This window comes from Branchiostoma floridae, chromosome 15, assembly GCF_000003815.2.
Source record: "Branchiostoma floridae strain S238N-H82 chromosome 15, Bfl_VNyyK, whole genome shotgun sequence".
Lineage (NCBI taxonomy): Eukaryota > Metazoa > Chordata > Leptocardii > Amphioxiformes > Branchiostomatidae > Branchiostoma > Branchiostoma floridae.
In genome coordinates, this window is record NC_049993.1 from 9730349 (window position 1) to 9745993 (window position 15645).

General features: G+C 40.0%; 1 protein-coding gene and 1 long non-coding RNA gene across 5 annotated transcripts in view; both read left to right on the plus strand.

Moving 5' to 3' along the window:
• LOC118431363 (glycogen debranching enzyme-like) overlaps positions 1-15645 on the plus strand; it is a 58208-nt gene that overhangs the window by 27691 nt on the left and 14872 nt on the right. For all 4 annotated transcript variants that reach the window (XM_035842496.1, XM_035842493.1, XM_035842494.1 and 1 more), the window contains 9 exons: positions 3752-3964; positions 4263-4590; positions 6509-6632; positions 9626-9789; positions 10198-10299; positions 10868-11023; positions 11668-11818; positions 12418-12542; positions 13103-13212. In XM_035842496.1, the coding sequence (XP_035698389.1) occupies positions 3752-3964; positions 4263-4590; positions 6509-6632; positions 9626-9789; positions 10198-10299; positions 10868-11023; positions 11668-11818; positions 12418-12542; positions 13103-13212 (1473 nt within the window). The remainder of the gene's footprint in view (positions 1-3751; positions 3965-4262; positions 4591-6508; positions 6633-9625; positions 9790-10197; positions 10300-10867; positions 11024-11667; positions 11819-12417; positions 12543-13102; positions 13213-15645) is intronic.
• LOC118431457 lies at positions 13449-15047 on the plus strand. The gene is made up of 2 exons (XR_004832987.1): positions 13449-13846; positions 14304-15047. It is a non-coding gene; the product is annotated as an uncharacterized LOC118431457 (long non-coding RNA).

Genomic DNA, 15645 nt, shown 5'->3' on the forward strand with positions numbered 1-15645 from the left:
TTACATAGAGATGGTACTAGCAATAGATTTATAGTTTTTTTAGTGTGTTGACTATTTTTTTGTGCACTGATTCTTGAAATAGACTGCCAAAAGCCTGACGTGTACAAATATTCTGAGTGAAAGAAAATTGATAATTGGAAAGTAATCTTCAAGAGTTCGGTTGATAAATCTTTTTTCTTTGTTGTCAAGAAGTTAAAGTCCTTCCCGCACCGGATGGTACACAGGGCAGCGCCCATGTCCGTTTCAGTAGCCCTGGGCCACACAACTTTGTGCAATCACTACAGCACTGGGCAGTGCATACACCCGTAGCAAACCATCAGTCCTGGAATGCCACTGTCAGTGGCTGGACAGGCCCTGACAGAGGCATTTCAGACGCAAATCAGCAGAAGACCTCCACTGACAGGCCTGCAATACGTCTGGCAAGTACAAATCGGGCTCTGCACTGTTTTGGGACTGTCTTGACAGGCCTGAAAGCGCTTAGGACTGTCTTGACAGGCCTGAAATACGACTGTTGATGACAGTCCCACCACTGTCAGCCATGGCAAATCACAATCTTGTATTAATTAGGCATCTAGCGAATCAGATACCAGCTCTTTTAATTGGCTGCAGGCCCAGGGAAGTTTGAACTGAGACAGTTAGGTTTTGAGCTCAGCTAGAGAAGGACAGCAGGGATATTTACTCTGTATCCAGGCCTCCATCTCTCAGACTTTGCAGCTTGGAAAGGAGATTGATTGCCATAACTATTGTTTGGAAGTACTGTGGATGTGGGGGGAAGTGTACTACATCATGTTTCTGAGGTAAGATATTAGTGACAAATGGCCACATTTTGAATTTTGACAATTGTTGGGAGGGGGGCATGGCAGACTGTGCTATAGACTGGGTGCCTTAAACAAATAGGTACAGAATTAACAATCATGTACATTTGTGTACCGTCAGTTGTTGTCTTGTTCTTTAAGAGACTTATTTGGTTGTGGTTTCAGAACTTCATATTATAAGCATTTTAAACTTGTCAAATCAATGACAGACGAGGTATTGACGATGCCCCATTCTTGTCTATAAGGTCTTTCTGCTTCAGTTACTTTTTGAAGCATTTTGTAGTTGCATAAATTTCTGTACTCTATGTAGATAGAACCTAGTTAGCCAAAATCTTTCTATTGTTCAGTTTTTGTATAATTTTTACCTCCAAAATCTAGTACATGAGCAGAAGTGTTTTGTTATGTAAGAGCAGATCTACGACTGTCAGCGATTGTTTTACGTCTGTCAGCCTCTGGGAATCCATGACTGTCAGTCATGATTCAACGACTGTTTTACGACTGTTCTACGACTGTCAGCCACTGGGAATCTATGACTGTCAGTCATGATTTAACGACTGTTTCTACGACTGAAAATTTGCATATTTTGTGAATAATTAGTGGCTGATACAGTGCACTGACAGGCCCTGATCAGAGGCAAAACAGTGCTGTCTGACAGTCACTGGCAGTGCCATTCCAGGCCTGATAGTTTGTTAAGGGCATTTTTAATTGCAATCCCTGGCAGTAGTAAAAATGACCCTCCAGTATAAATAACAATTATTGTAAATGTTAGAATAATTGAAAAGTGATTTGTTCAAATTCTCTGTATCTGCATGAACATACATCTGGGTAGTGTTCCATAATTAAAGATGTTAATTATAAATCCACACAAGCGTGGCATATACATGTACATGTCCAGGTATTGATCTTTGTATGTCGTCCCTTTATAAAGAAGACATACTTTTTTGTAGCACCAGTCTTCTTTAAATGTTTGCATTTTTTTTAGCCTCTCAAGATGAGTAACACTAGTTGAACGAATTTGAGTTATGTTACATAACAAACATCATGGCAAATAGTACCACTACTCATTCACGAAGACCGTCCGCTACCCTGTGTAACAGAATGGACTGGTCGTTTCAAACTAGGTTTATGATCTTCAGTAATGCTTCATTCATGATGAAGAAATTGCCTTTTTGGCAGTTAAGTGTCCGTAGGGATGGTTTATTCACGATCAATAGAAATCCTCGGCCATCTATTTCTCATTGTCCAATATCCATATGAATTGTGACATCAGGTCACAGGTTCAAAAGTAGGCAGCGCTTTGTTTTCTTTTCTCAAATTCAATTAAGTTAGAGGGCTCAAACAATGCCACTCTGACTTGACTGATCACTAAAAAGTCTTCCTATGATGGACACCCAAAAACTTATACGAGTGCACGAAAAATGAAAATAAAGTGGTTCAAAAGTAGGCAGCGCTTTGTTTTCTCTTTTCTCAAATTCAATTTAGTCAGAGGAGCTCAAACTATGACAAACTGACACGACTGATCACTTCCTATGATGGACACCCTGAAACTTATACTAGTGCACGAAAAAGGAAAAAGATGAACAACAAAATACTATAGATGCCTATATTTTAAAATCTATGTGATTATAAAGTTTGTGAAGTACTTGAACAATACATAATATGGTCCCTGATACAAAATCTTAAGTAAAATAAAATTAGTGATAATCATTCAATCGGGATAGTTAAGATTAATGACATACTCAAAAAATTTTGCCTGTATTTTCAAGGGTTTGCAATTTCATTTCTCTCTCTTTTGAATCTTTTTGCGATTCCAATAGAATCCATGATACAGCACTGACTTATATGCTGTTCTGAGCACAAATGTTTTGTTGTAAGCCTCGTCACGTAGTGAAATCCATTGGCACTTGTGCCCTGCTTGCACACATTTGAATAATGTTCCGGTATTTGCTCTAAGTTATCCCCTGAGTAGCATTAGGCTGCAAATTTACCGTACAGTTTATTGTGTTAATGTGTGTGATGTATTAGATACGCCTGATTAGTGATTCAAGGGCGTATGTTTGTTCCTCTTCGATTTGCAAATTAGCATTTCTTGTAAAGACTATGTATGATAGTGCCGCTTCATTAGGAGAGGTTGTTGCCATTTATTACCGTAGAGTGTAACAGCTCACTAATCATTCACTAGCACACATGTTCAATGTGGTGTGCAGCATAGGATTAGACAGGATCTGTTTTATGGTATCTTTGTCTTATCAATTGAGAAGGCCTTGTGCATGCGATAGATATGGAATTATGAGCGTTAACAAGATTTTGGTTATTGTGAAGGAGGCAAAGATGTGTAGAGATATGAGATACACACAGAGGGCTGAATTGCGAGGAGATTAAAATAGGCAGGGCTAAATTGCAAGGGTCTGGAGTGGCTGCGTGTGACAGTGTCATTTGGCGCTAACTCAGCTGACCTCAATACGACAGCAATTGCCCTAGGTGTGGCCATAGGGCTGTAATGTAGGTTTTGAACCACTCACATGAACTGGGAAGGACCCCTATTCTTTTAAGTGCGGCGGGTTCTTTTACGTGCTTGAGGTGTGGCTCTCCTCAAATACGGGACCTTCTCTGCTTAGCACTCAGCACTAATGCCCCCTGCTGTAGTGACTTGCACAAATGTGTGGCCCAAGGGATACTAGAAATGGAGATGGGCGCCACCCCTAAGCATCTGCACAGATGTACGGGCAACCCCACCCAGGACAGATGCTGGAACAGAGAAGGAACAACCTGTCACACCTAACTCTTGCACATCTATCTGCAAGAGTTCTTTAAAACTATCCAGAGAAGATGCCCTTCCTGTGGTTGATGATAACAAATTCTACTCTAAGATAGTTCTGGGAAAAATACCTCTACTGTACTGTAAATGCTGACTGTCCTTTCTCCCCCCCCTCCAGGACAGATGCAGAGACAGAGAAGGAGAGGATACAGAAGTGCAGCGAGGCCTTCAGGAAACACCTGGAGAAGCTGAACGCAGACGTTACCAGAGACCTGCAGCATCACCTGAAGGCAGCTGTAGAGAACTGTGGGAAGGGTGTCGGCTACGAGAGACTGGATGGCCAGGGACCGAAACTGGGGCCTGTCACAAGGGAGAAGCCACTGGTTACAGAGTAAGTCAAGGGTTCTTGTCTTTGCTTCTTGTAGTCAAGGTGCAATTTGGATAGTTGATAAAGATGATTTCCCTGCAAAGCCTTTGCCAAAAATGTTTATGTTTTCAGTAGTGATTGGTTGTTGTTTTGTGGTTGAACAGCATAACTCAAGAAGTATGGATGGATTCTAATGGTGTTTGGTCTTCATCTACTGAAGAAATGATTACATTTTTGGCCCCCTGGCAGCTTTCCTTGGTACTGCAGTGGGACCACAGGTTGCTGAACAAGCATCTTACCCAAAAGTGTTCCCACCTTTCAGGTATTTCAGACTTCTTAATGGCCAGAACGACTCCTGGCAAGCTGACGAGAAGCTAATGAACAAGAAGGACGCCCGTCACATCCTGGCTCACAACGGCTGGGTCATGGGGGACGACCCGCTGCGAAACTTTGCAGAGGCTGGCTCGAACGTCTACCTGCGGCGCGAGCTCCTGGCCTGGGGCGACAACGTGAAGCTGAGGTACGGGAAACGTCCGGAGGACTGCCCATTTCTATGGAAACACATGCTGGAGTACACCATGGCAACGGCACGGATCTTCCATGGGGTTCGCATTGACAACTGTCACAGCACTCCCATACATGTGGCGGAGGTAAGACAATATGCCATCAATCAATCAATCAACTACTTTGTGAGAGAAATCTTAATTGACACGAGAAAAGTACAGCGACTTTCATAAGGTCTGTAGCAACTTCTCACTGTATAAACAGACAATACATGAATACATGTATCTATATAGAAATGATTAAATCAACATGTTCAGTCCATCGTGTCATTCACACTATTGGTTCTAAGGTATAAACTTGTGTCTCACTGAAAATCAAAATGGGCCATTCAAGCATCAGGGCCCTTCTATTTCCCATATAACCTCAAGAAGTTACCTTTGTTTATTTAACATTACAGCTTTACTTGATTAGAGATTCAGCCCAACAAGAAATCCAGAAATACATTACAAATTTAAAGTAGTTTTCAAGATCAACCCAATATGTCTTAATATTGCTGCAGTTAAAGTTTGTCCAGTGGTTGTTCATGACTAAGTATGTTACTCTTGACTGTTACTCAATTGGAGGGTACTCAGGGATCATTATAATATTGCTTCTGTATAATGCAACTGCTGCCTAGTCCAAAGTCAGCAGAGTCAAATTTGGCAATACAACAATCTTTTTTTTTAATTCAGAAAATATCATGTGTACAACCAGAACACTTGGATATTGAAGTTAAGCCTCCCTCTTTGAATTGTACCTGACAATCACTAAACCCTTATAAATCATGCTATGAATGAGAAAATAAGGTGTTCAGTCAAACAATGACAGAGCTGATGAGTCCTGTCTCTGGTGCTGAACTGTTGGGTGCTATTCACAGGCTCACAGTAGACATAACATGATTATGGTTGGCAACGTACCATCCAAATTCAGGGCTCGAAATGCCACCTGCATATGCAGGTTAGTGCAGGTGAAATTGGAGCTGTGCAGGCATCTCTGGTGTCTACCTGCACCTAACCTGCACTGGTACATGTACTGGGTTGTACACATAAATGTCTTATGATGTACATGTAAGTGTATGTGGATTGTTATTAGCTGCATTGAATGTTACTACCTATGAAGTATAGAAGAAAAAAATAATAATGGTTCCTGAACAATTTTAGTATGATCCATACTTCCTAAATTCAGAGTGGTGCAGGTAAAATTTGTCTGGTGCAGATAATTTTCAATGTTGCCTGCACCAGTGCAGGTATACAGAAAAAGGTATTTCGAGCCCTGCAGTCTCATAGTAGACATAACATGATTATGGTTGGCAACGTACCATCCAAATTAGTTTACCCAAATCAATTTGCATGAAGGATTGACACATGGCGTTATTAACAAGCAAACCACAGATAATGGAGTGAGATTGAAGAAGAGACATGCCATGTAAAATGCAAAGGTCATGCATAAGTAACAGTTTGGGAATATTGCCATGCATACTACATGTACATGTAGCTGGAATCTGTCCCTTCTTTTACCTGACTGAAGCACTCTTGGCTGGGGTTAAAAAGACTGCCTTTCAGTCAAGCTTTTGACACTGACAGAATTAGATGTAGCAGCTGCTAGAGGATTTGCACATGGCATAATGTATTTCATTGATGAAAGAGCTATTTTACATATACCATATGTATGAAGTATCATTTCAAGACAGTTATGATATTGCAAAGCCCTGGCAGGCTCATTTCTCACAGCATATTTCAAGTTGGTAAACCCGCAACATTTGGTTGTTGTAAAAGATAACAATATTGTCTTGTGAAAGATAAATGTAACGTTAAATTGTGTATAATTCAGCGTTATCTCCAGGACCTGTCCAAAGATGGAAATCTTTTTGTTGGGACCAAAAAAAACTGTCACCCCGTTTGTCAAAAAAATCTTAACTCCTTGACCTGAGAGTGATGATAATGTATCTTTAATGGAGACAAGTATCATTGTTACCTTACATTGAACAAACGTTGAATATTCATTCGATCATTGTTTCCTGTCTAGTTTATGCTGGACGCAGCGCGACAGGTGAACCCTGACCTCTACGTTGTGGCGGAGCTGTTCACCGGGAAAGAGGACCTCGACAACGTGTTTGTGAATCGACTCGGAATCACATCGCTTGTACGAGGTATGAATCCTTAATTAATATAAGCTGTGTCAAAGTATATAAGCTGTATATAGTGTACAAAGAACATCGGCTGGAAAGAACATGCATCCATCAAGACTATCTACAGTAATCTTCCCAGAGTATCCCACAGCTTCAGGCAGAGGCGTGTCCAGTTTGCAGGTCACTGTCATCGCGCAAGTGAAGAAGTGATCTCTTCACTCCTTCTATGGAGGCCGAGGGGAAAGACCTACTCTAGAAAGCTCACTTACCCAGCAACCATTTCCAGAGACACTGGGATTGACACTGAGGACCTAGGAGCAGCTATGAACGACCGAGTGCTGTGGAGAGATGTTGTGCAACGCCTTACCCCGCCCACCAGGGACGACAGATGACGATGATGATAAGCTGTGTCTATGTCACTATAAATTTTGAAACATGTTGAAGTCTTCACTGAAAATTTATGACCTCGCATATGCATTTGCCAATGTACAGTAACTGCAAAATTCTTCAATCACTCAAAACATTGGGATAGAACTGTTCTACAAAATTTCTGACTGATTGGTATAAAATTTTAAAGACTAGAAGCAATAGTCCAAACCCAACTGCTCAGTCCAGTTTTAATCTGCTTAGTGTTTATCACATCTTCATAGGATTTTGAAACACTGACTTGGATCATGCTGCCATGGTTGATGTTTTTGCCCTTTCGACACTTTCAGCAAGATGATAAAGTACAGAGACCTTTAGTTAACAAGGTGGTTCTAGCAAGTGATTTGTCATGCCCTGTTAGAACAGGAACGTGGCCATAAAACTTGCAGGTTGCTCCCAAAAATTATTTCATAGGACGATCATGCCCTTTGCTAGACTGGGTACCAGTAGTTTGCTCTTATGTTCACTTCTGCTACCAATCTGGAGACTTGCACATTCAAACTGTTTGGTGCTAATGTCAGTTAATGGGCAAATTAAGGAATGGGTTCTAGAAGCTTGTTTGACAACAACAGGCCCTCCAACAAGCAGACAGAGGGCATTGGGTGTTGGAACGCCTGTTAGAACAAGCGCTTGAACCCATTATTAAACTTATTTTGCTCACGTGTAGGAACCAATCAGTGCCCTCGTCCTATTTGGACGATACCAGATAATGTTAAAGTTCCGAGACGGAACAGCAGAGAAGCGACTGTATATAGTGTTCAACATGTATGGATACGGACGAACATGTATGATAAATGTCAGAGCAAGAAGCAACTGTATATAGTGTATAATTAACGCCTGAGCAAACTACTTTTCGGATGGTACCCAGGCTAGCCCTTTGCGACAAGTCCATGGCAATATCAGGTCCATCTCTCCCAGTTAGGAAGACGGCAATTATTCCCCCCGCCAGAAGAGTAGCACCAGTCTATTACTGCTGGTATTGATTTGTCTTCAATCTTTGACTGCGTTAGATTTGATCTCCATTAGAGGGATATCGTTTGGTCGACACCACTTCAGAGTCTATTATAGGTAACTACCAAGCCAGCATGGGGCTGGCAGCGTACTATGTACAGGGCAACACCAATTTAAGTGGTTGTTTCTCTGATTTGGAAAATACAATCAGAATGAACTGAAATATCAACATGAAAACGGAGTCTGAGGCAAGTGCAATTTTTTCTCCCGACCCTCTGTTTTCTTTTTTTACATCTGCATATGCAAGAACTCACTATGCGGTTTATCTCTCATGAGAGTTGGATGTGCTGGTACATAGACGTGTGTCTTAATGACAGCCTCTGTTCTTCAGCTTAACAATGTGTACTAAGTTGAAAAGGTTAGAGTCCATGGAAATAGATTTATGATGTTGTAAATACATGTTATTTGACAGATGCTTTTTCAAAATTCTAGTGACTATGAGTGGTAAGCCAACATGGTGCTGTTTACAGTAGTATACTACTGTCACAATTGGAATTGCAAGTTGTGAAAAAGCTGTTAAGTAAAATGAAGTGAAAGGGACAAGTTTGAGGAGGTGACTGTGCAAGGAAATAACTTGATATTGCTGTAGAGAGATCTTATTTGACAAGTACTATAAATTACAGAATTTATAGTCACTATAATGTCAACATGGTGCAGTAGCATGCTACATACAATTGCAGCTTGTGTGAAAGTTGTTCTATCAAATGAAGTGAAAAATTTGAGGAGGTGAATGTCCAAGGATATAAATTATATGGCTGTGAAGAGATATTGTGTGACAGACACTCTTAGAATCTGTAGCGACTTGGAAGCCATCATTATGCAGTAGCGTGCTACATACAATTGCAGCTTGTGTGATGAATGTTGTTGCACCAAATGAAGTGAAAAGGACAAGTTTAGGAAAGGACTCCATTTTCTGATTATAAAAGTGAAGATTGGATCTGGGCATGAAATTGGATGCTTCAGAAGGAAAAAAAATCAATGAACCCAGTGAAGATATTCACGACGCCAACAAACGTGACAAAACGGGAAGATAACAGGGTTGAAGATGCAGTCAGTTTAATTGAGGTTCAAGGGTAGATCACGTACAAGCAGGGGTGCCCAAGTTCGGCACGTGTCCCTGCATTCGGGATTGACTGCAGCTGGTATAAAATCAATACAAGTGCCACGCATGGCTGGTCACATGCTGCTGGAGGAGAAAGATTCGTGTTTTAGGGATTTGTTCCTGATTAAATGGGAATGTGTGGTGTTTGTAGCAGATACTGTTATGGGTGGAATTTGTCTGTCAAAAATAATTTACGACATACTTCATTCAGTTGTCTACTACTAAACTTCATGTGGAGGTATGTCTGGTTGCAAAAAGATTCATATTAAGTGATAGCATGATGAAGTGCCAAAGTCATTTACTTTTTAGAATCTGAAACTTCTTTTACTGTTGAAACATTGTCATAAATAGAGATTCAAACAAGCAAGCAACTCTTGCAAGGAACAATTTTATTTATCATGAACATAAAATATTTCTATTACAAAACCACAATATTTAATCTTGCTGAAAATAATACTTTCTCCCTTCCCCGCAGAGGCCATGAGTGCATTTGACTCGCATGAAGAGGGCCGTTTGGTGTACCGGTACGGCGGCGAGCCAGTCGGCGCCTTCTGGAAACCTGCCACACGACCTCTGACCCCTGCGATCGCCCATGCCATGTTTCTTGACTTGACTCATGACAATCCATGCGCAATACAGGTATTTGTGTTGTGTGTTCCCTTAGTGTCAAAAATGATAATTATGAAAAGAAAAAGAAAACTAAAGACACTCTATCAAGAGATACTGAATTAATTTACAACAGTTACTGTCATGGGTTCAATTGTCATCTTGTGTTAAAGTGATGAAGAAAATGAGAAATTTGGAGATGTTGTACTGGTATGTAGAGATGGTACAATGTTCAGTCAACTTCTAATCCTGAAAACCAAGACCAATATGACAAACAAACTTTGAGTAGTCCATGTTATGGAGAAAGTTGAGCATTCATTTGGTAGACTCTTGACTGTATTTACAATCTACAATCCATTATTGCAACTGGTAGTGGGCAAAGTAGTCTGTTAACTTTTCTACTTTGAAGTACAACTACATCTTGTATTTTTGCCCTGACAGAAACGTTCTGTGTACGACCCGTTACCGAGTGCTGCTCTGGTTGCCATGGCGAGCTGTGCTATAGGGAGTACCCGTGGTTACGATGAACTCGTACCTCACCATGTAAGTCCCTATACAGAAAAATTTTTGGCTTTTCAGAATTTCAAATTTGCCTTTATTTCGCACATCAAAAATGATAAGCTGTAAAATCTAACACTTTTATTAGAAAGTTTTTGTACTGTGCAGTACAGATAAGTGGTTGTTTGGTTTTTTGAAATTCAATTTCTTTTGGTGCAAGCGAAATCAGTTTCTCCTGTCAATAGTGAGAAAACTGTTGGTTGTACCAAAAGAACTTGAATTTGTAATATAATCCTTTCAAATAACGTTCCAACCTTATGAAGCTTTACAATTTGATTCTCTGAGAATTGTTTTATCCCTTTTACAATTCACTGACAATTTGAGCCTGCGCTTATAAGCTTGACCTAAGCAAGTGTGTAAATGTAACTGTATTTACAAGTCACCATTACAAAAATTCATGGTTATGTAACAATAATGCTTATCAAGAAGAGTAGGGGTGACTCAATGTGCTTGGTTTAATACACGACCTGTGGTGAAGCTGAAATAGGTATTGAAAAACTAACTTCATCTTAAATGTTTGCCCCCTATTACCCCTGCCTTGCCCTCTATGTAGATTCATGTTGTTGAGGAGGCGCGATGTTACCCAGTGTGGGATGATGACTCCAAGAAGGACGACGTCCAATCCGTTAACAATCGCTCCGGTATCATCGCAGCGAAACGGGCACTCAACCTGCTGCATCAGCAATTAGGCATGGCAGGCTTCAACCAGGTCAGAATGGACATGTAACCTACATTATCGTTTGTACCTTACTTTGTCTTAGCTATTCATTTTGAGTCAGCTATTTTTTTAAAATCAGTTCAGACATACATGTGGACTAGTAGCCTACTTCAGCAGCCCTGTGTGGCCCAAGGACTAGAAATTGGGTATGGGCACTGCTCTATGTACCAAATAGTGGAAAGGGTTCTTTTAACAGACATCATAACATCCATTCAGCACCAAGGACAGGGTTGACCATTATTATTGGATTTTTGTTTTCTGTTCAATTACTAAATAAAAAAGGGCTTGGGAACAGTTTTCACTGTTTTTAGATCATTGCTGTCTGATTTTTGATGACATTCCACCACAATTGCAAGCAGAACATGGCAGCAATTGGAACAAAGTCAGGATTTGTCATTCATGGATAGATATGGTGTGGACAGTGAGTAATGAGCAGTTGACACTTGTCAGAAAAGCTATAACAGCATTCTTTTACCACCCCTCCAATCCTCTTTTATTCTATCCCTGACTTTTTTTCTATGAACAACAAGACTGCCTTTTTCTAATCATCAGTGGATCAAAAGTTGGGTTTTGTACTGTGAAGAATTTGTTTCAGATTAAATACCCAATGTATTGACATTTGTTTGTTTTGACAGGTTTATGTTGATCAAGTGGATGAGAATATTGTTGCAGTGACCAGGCACTGCCCCAACTCCCACCATTCGGTCATCCTCGTGGCCAGGACAGCCTTCAAACACCCACACAACCCTCAAGCAACTGGCTACATCCCCCCACTCTGTATACCTGGTATGTAACACTCACACAACCCAGGCTACACTCTGTATACCTGGTATGTAACACTCACACAACCCAGCCTACACCCCTCACTCTGTATACCTGGTATGTAACACTCACACAACCCAGGCTACACCCCTCACTCTGTATACCTGGTATGTAACACTCACACAACCCAGGCTACACCCCTCACTCTGTATACCTGGTACAGCCTTTTGTGTTATGTCAAAGAAACTTTTATATGATGTCATTGGGACAGCCCAAATCTGAGATATGAAAACTAGAAGTTCAAATGCAGTACCACCAAATATTGCTCAGTGATCTATAATCAAACCTGTCTTTCAGAACACATACCAAATATCATACCGATCAATTTGCAGATTCTTGAGTTATAGAGGTAACAAAACAAAATTAATGCTCTAATGAATGCATCCTTACAATTTTTGGAATATTCTAAGAGATATTGTAATACTGTAAAATGCCTCCACCCCTGAGGCATTGTCAAAAATGAGTACAAAGCTCCAATTTTTGGTATGCAAAAGTGAATTGCACGCAGTATTTTAAGCCCACCCTCCCCCTGTTTTATAGATTGCTTCTCTGCACATTATTAGGTGTTGTTGAGGAAATCATCCTGGAGGCCCGGTTGGTTCAGAAGTCGCCTGATGAGTTTAACCAGGACAGAACCTTCATCAACGGACTCAACAACTACCAGCTGGAGATGCAGGAACACATCCAGGTCAGGGGTCAACCTGTCACCTTTTTACTGTGAAGAGAAAGATTTAGATTTTTTTGTCTAATAGCTTGTTGATTTTGGACACAGTGTTAAGTTATTATCATGGTAGTAAATGCACAGAGTATGCAACTCGGACTTATAATAGTTGTTGCTATACATTGTACCATGTACAATTGTTGTGCAATAGAGTTCTCTCTCTATAATAGTTACTGAATATTCTTCAAGTATTTTGCTGTTTTGAGAGGGGACAGAGACTCAGTCATGTTTAAGACCACATTCTTGCTGCAACAACAAGGATTTAAGCCTGTGGAGTCTATTCTGGGCGTGAGGATGGTAGCTGAGGAGTTATAAAAATATTAGATAGGTGAATTTTCTCCAGTTAAATGTAGCACAAGTATTACAGTAATGAAGACTTTTAGCTATTTGCAGAACTAAGAATCATTAAGTTGTAACTTCACACCTGTGTGTGTTTGTGTCCCCCCAGCTATACGGCAGTGCTATGATAGAGCTATCAGGAGGAGGGGAGGGGAGTAACTCACCTGTATGTGTTTGTGTTCCCCCAGCTATACGGCAGTGCTATGATAGAGCTATCAGGAGGAGGGGAGGGGAGTAACTCACCTGTGCAGGAGGTTGACTTCATCAACTTCCCACCGGGCAGTATCATCGCATTTCGGTGAGATGGGCATCTCTGAATTTTTGAGGCTGTAGGCATTGGGATGTTATCCACTACATGTACGTCTAGGGCGCAGTTCTATTCTGTTCTATTCTGTTCTGTTCTATTACAGGGTAAAGCCAGGAATACCAGGAATCAAACCTATAACCCTCAATCTCACCTCTGCTAGCCCAACTATTTGGCTACTAGTATTAGGCATGTCAAACCTACCCCCTTCCTGCATTAGAACGCAGCGGCCCGTGGGGCCGTAAATGTTTTTTAAAAAATCTTAAAAATCAACCGCTTGTATAATGCCAATCAAAGTCGTTCTCTATAATCTATGGAATGTTGACTACCATACTTTCGTATTTTTAATTGAAAATATCCATATAATAAGGAGCTAAAAATCATCAAAGTTGGAGATACAGCCGGAAAAATGCCCGGTTTTGACGCCGCGCGCGCGGCACGCTATTTCGAAGGCCGCCCGGTGGAGATCAAATTTTCAACTCAAAAGCCACAAGCCGCCGTGCATCAGAGAACTCTGGGAATGATTCCAGGTGAAAGGGCAGAGATCAAGGTTCATTCCAGTGGTTGCACAATTTTGCTACGTCATTCCTGGCGGAAGTTATGGGCCAGAGTTGGGACACCTCCGAAAGTAAGTGGATATTTTTGCCATTTTTCTTGAATTTAGCAATTTTGTTCATACACAGTGACAAATATAGATATATCACGATCATTATGGTGTAGTTTCTGTTTCTATTTACGCGAGTTTGGCTTGTGGCCTTAGCGATTCGATTTGAGAGTTTTTTTAGGCAGCCCGCGCACGGCCGTGTAGGGGGAGGGGGGCGTGACATCAAGGACATTGTCTGCGCTATAAATTCAACATATTATCATAAATTCTGTGCTATTTGACCGTAGAATGGCAATATATTTTATGTATTGTGTAGAATACCTTTCATAACCGATGATGTGGCATATTTTGTAACAAAAAAAAAGTATTACTATCGTCAATGATATGTTGCGTGCAAACACGTTATCGCCATACTCAATCGGAATTTGTCAGTTGCATGCCGATAGGTATTAATTTCGAGATCATTTTTTTAATTTTCTAGTGGACACAAAAGGGACATATCCTTGGCAGATCAACCCAAACAGCAAAATAGAGACTTGTCAAAACTGTTCACCAGAGACAAGGCTGCAGACACCGAGACAACAGATCAAGTTTAGACACGACATGTCTGGAGATGCAATATTGGTGACGAACATTCAAAGTTATTTGATCTTATTGTTTTGATTTTTAAAGAAGAAAAGCTAAGTTAAGAGAAACTGAATAGAAAAGCAACCTACTAATAATAATCAGAAAATTACTTGAACTAAAAAGTTATTTTTTTAGAATGGGTAACACATGTATGAATACTAATTAGCACTTACTATTACTAATGTCATTAATTACGATGTTAATTAGGACAACTGCTAATTAAGCATTTTATTGTTAAAAGTTCTTCAAAGTAACATGCAATTTACATTTGTACAACCCATTTAAGTATGCCTACAACATAAATGTAATTAAAAGCCAATGTGTGGCTAGTTTTCACCATATATGTATCATTAGCATATTGCTAATTAGCATAAATTCTTAATTATTTATTGATGTTCCTAAAAGTGTGGATACAATCCTGTACTTATGTCAACATGCAATGTAGGTTAGCACTGTCTAGTTTTATTTCAGGGAATATGTAATTCAAATAGGGACAAGTGATACAATTACATGTGTTGTTGGAAGTACTTGAGGGTAATAACCCTCATTTGCATATTTTGTAATTAATGAAAACTACAAAAATACTTCATTTTTTAATGATTTGTCTTACTTTGAATTAGAAACGTGAAGTTCTTTCTTAAGCTTGTAGCATGTTTAAGAAATGCAGATTAATTGAATGGTACTATTTGTGGATGAGTAGATTAATTAGAGTTAATAAGGATTAATTAATACAAAGTAATGATGATATGTCAAGAAAACAATACGATAGTCTGTCCAGTAATATTATCTTCAAGTGCTGAAAATTTGAAGAATATTTGTTACAGTGTTTGGAAGATACATTAAAAAGTGTGTAAATAACTGTGCGCTTGTGGTCATTTTCGGTGCCATGTTGAGGTCACCTGTTCCCATAGGGCTAATAGATAAGCCTCTTCTAATAAAAACGTCCAACTTTTCAACTTTGAAAAATTCTAGAAAATTTCAACATTGTCGGATTTCAACACAATAAAAAGCATTGTAACCAGAAGAATCTGATCTGTAATTTGAAAGCAGTTTCAGCAACTTTAACCTTAACCACAATTTTGGTGTGACATGCCTACTAGTATATTTGACTCCACATAATCCTGTATCTTGTTTGTACTTAGTCTCTTTGTTAAGGTGCAGTCTTTGGTTGTGTGATTGCCTTGTCGCAGAATTTC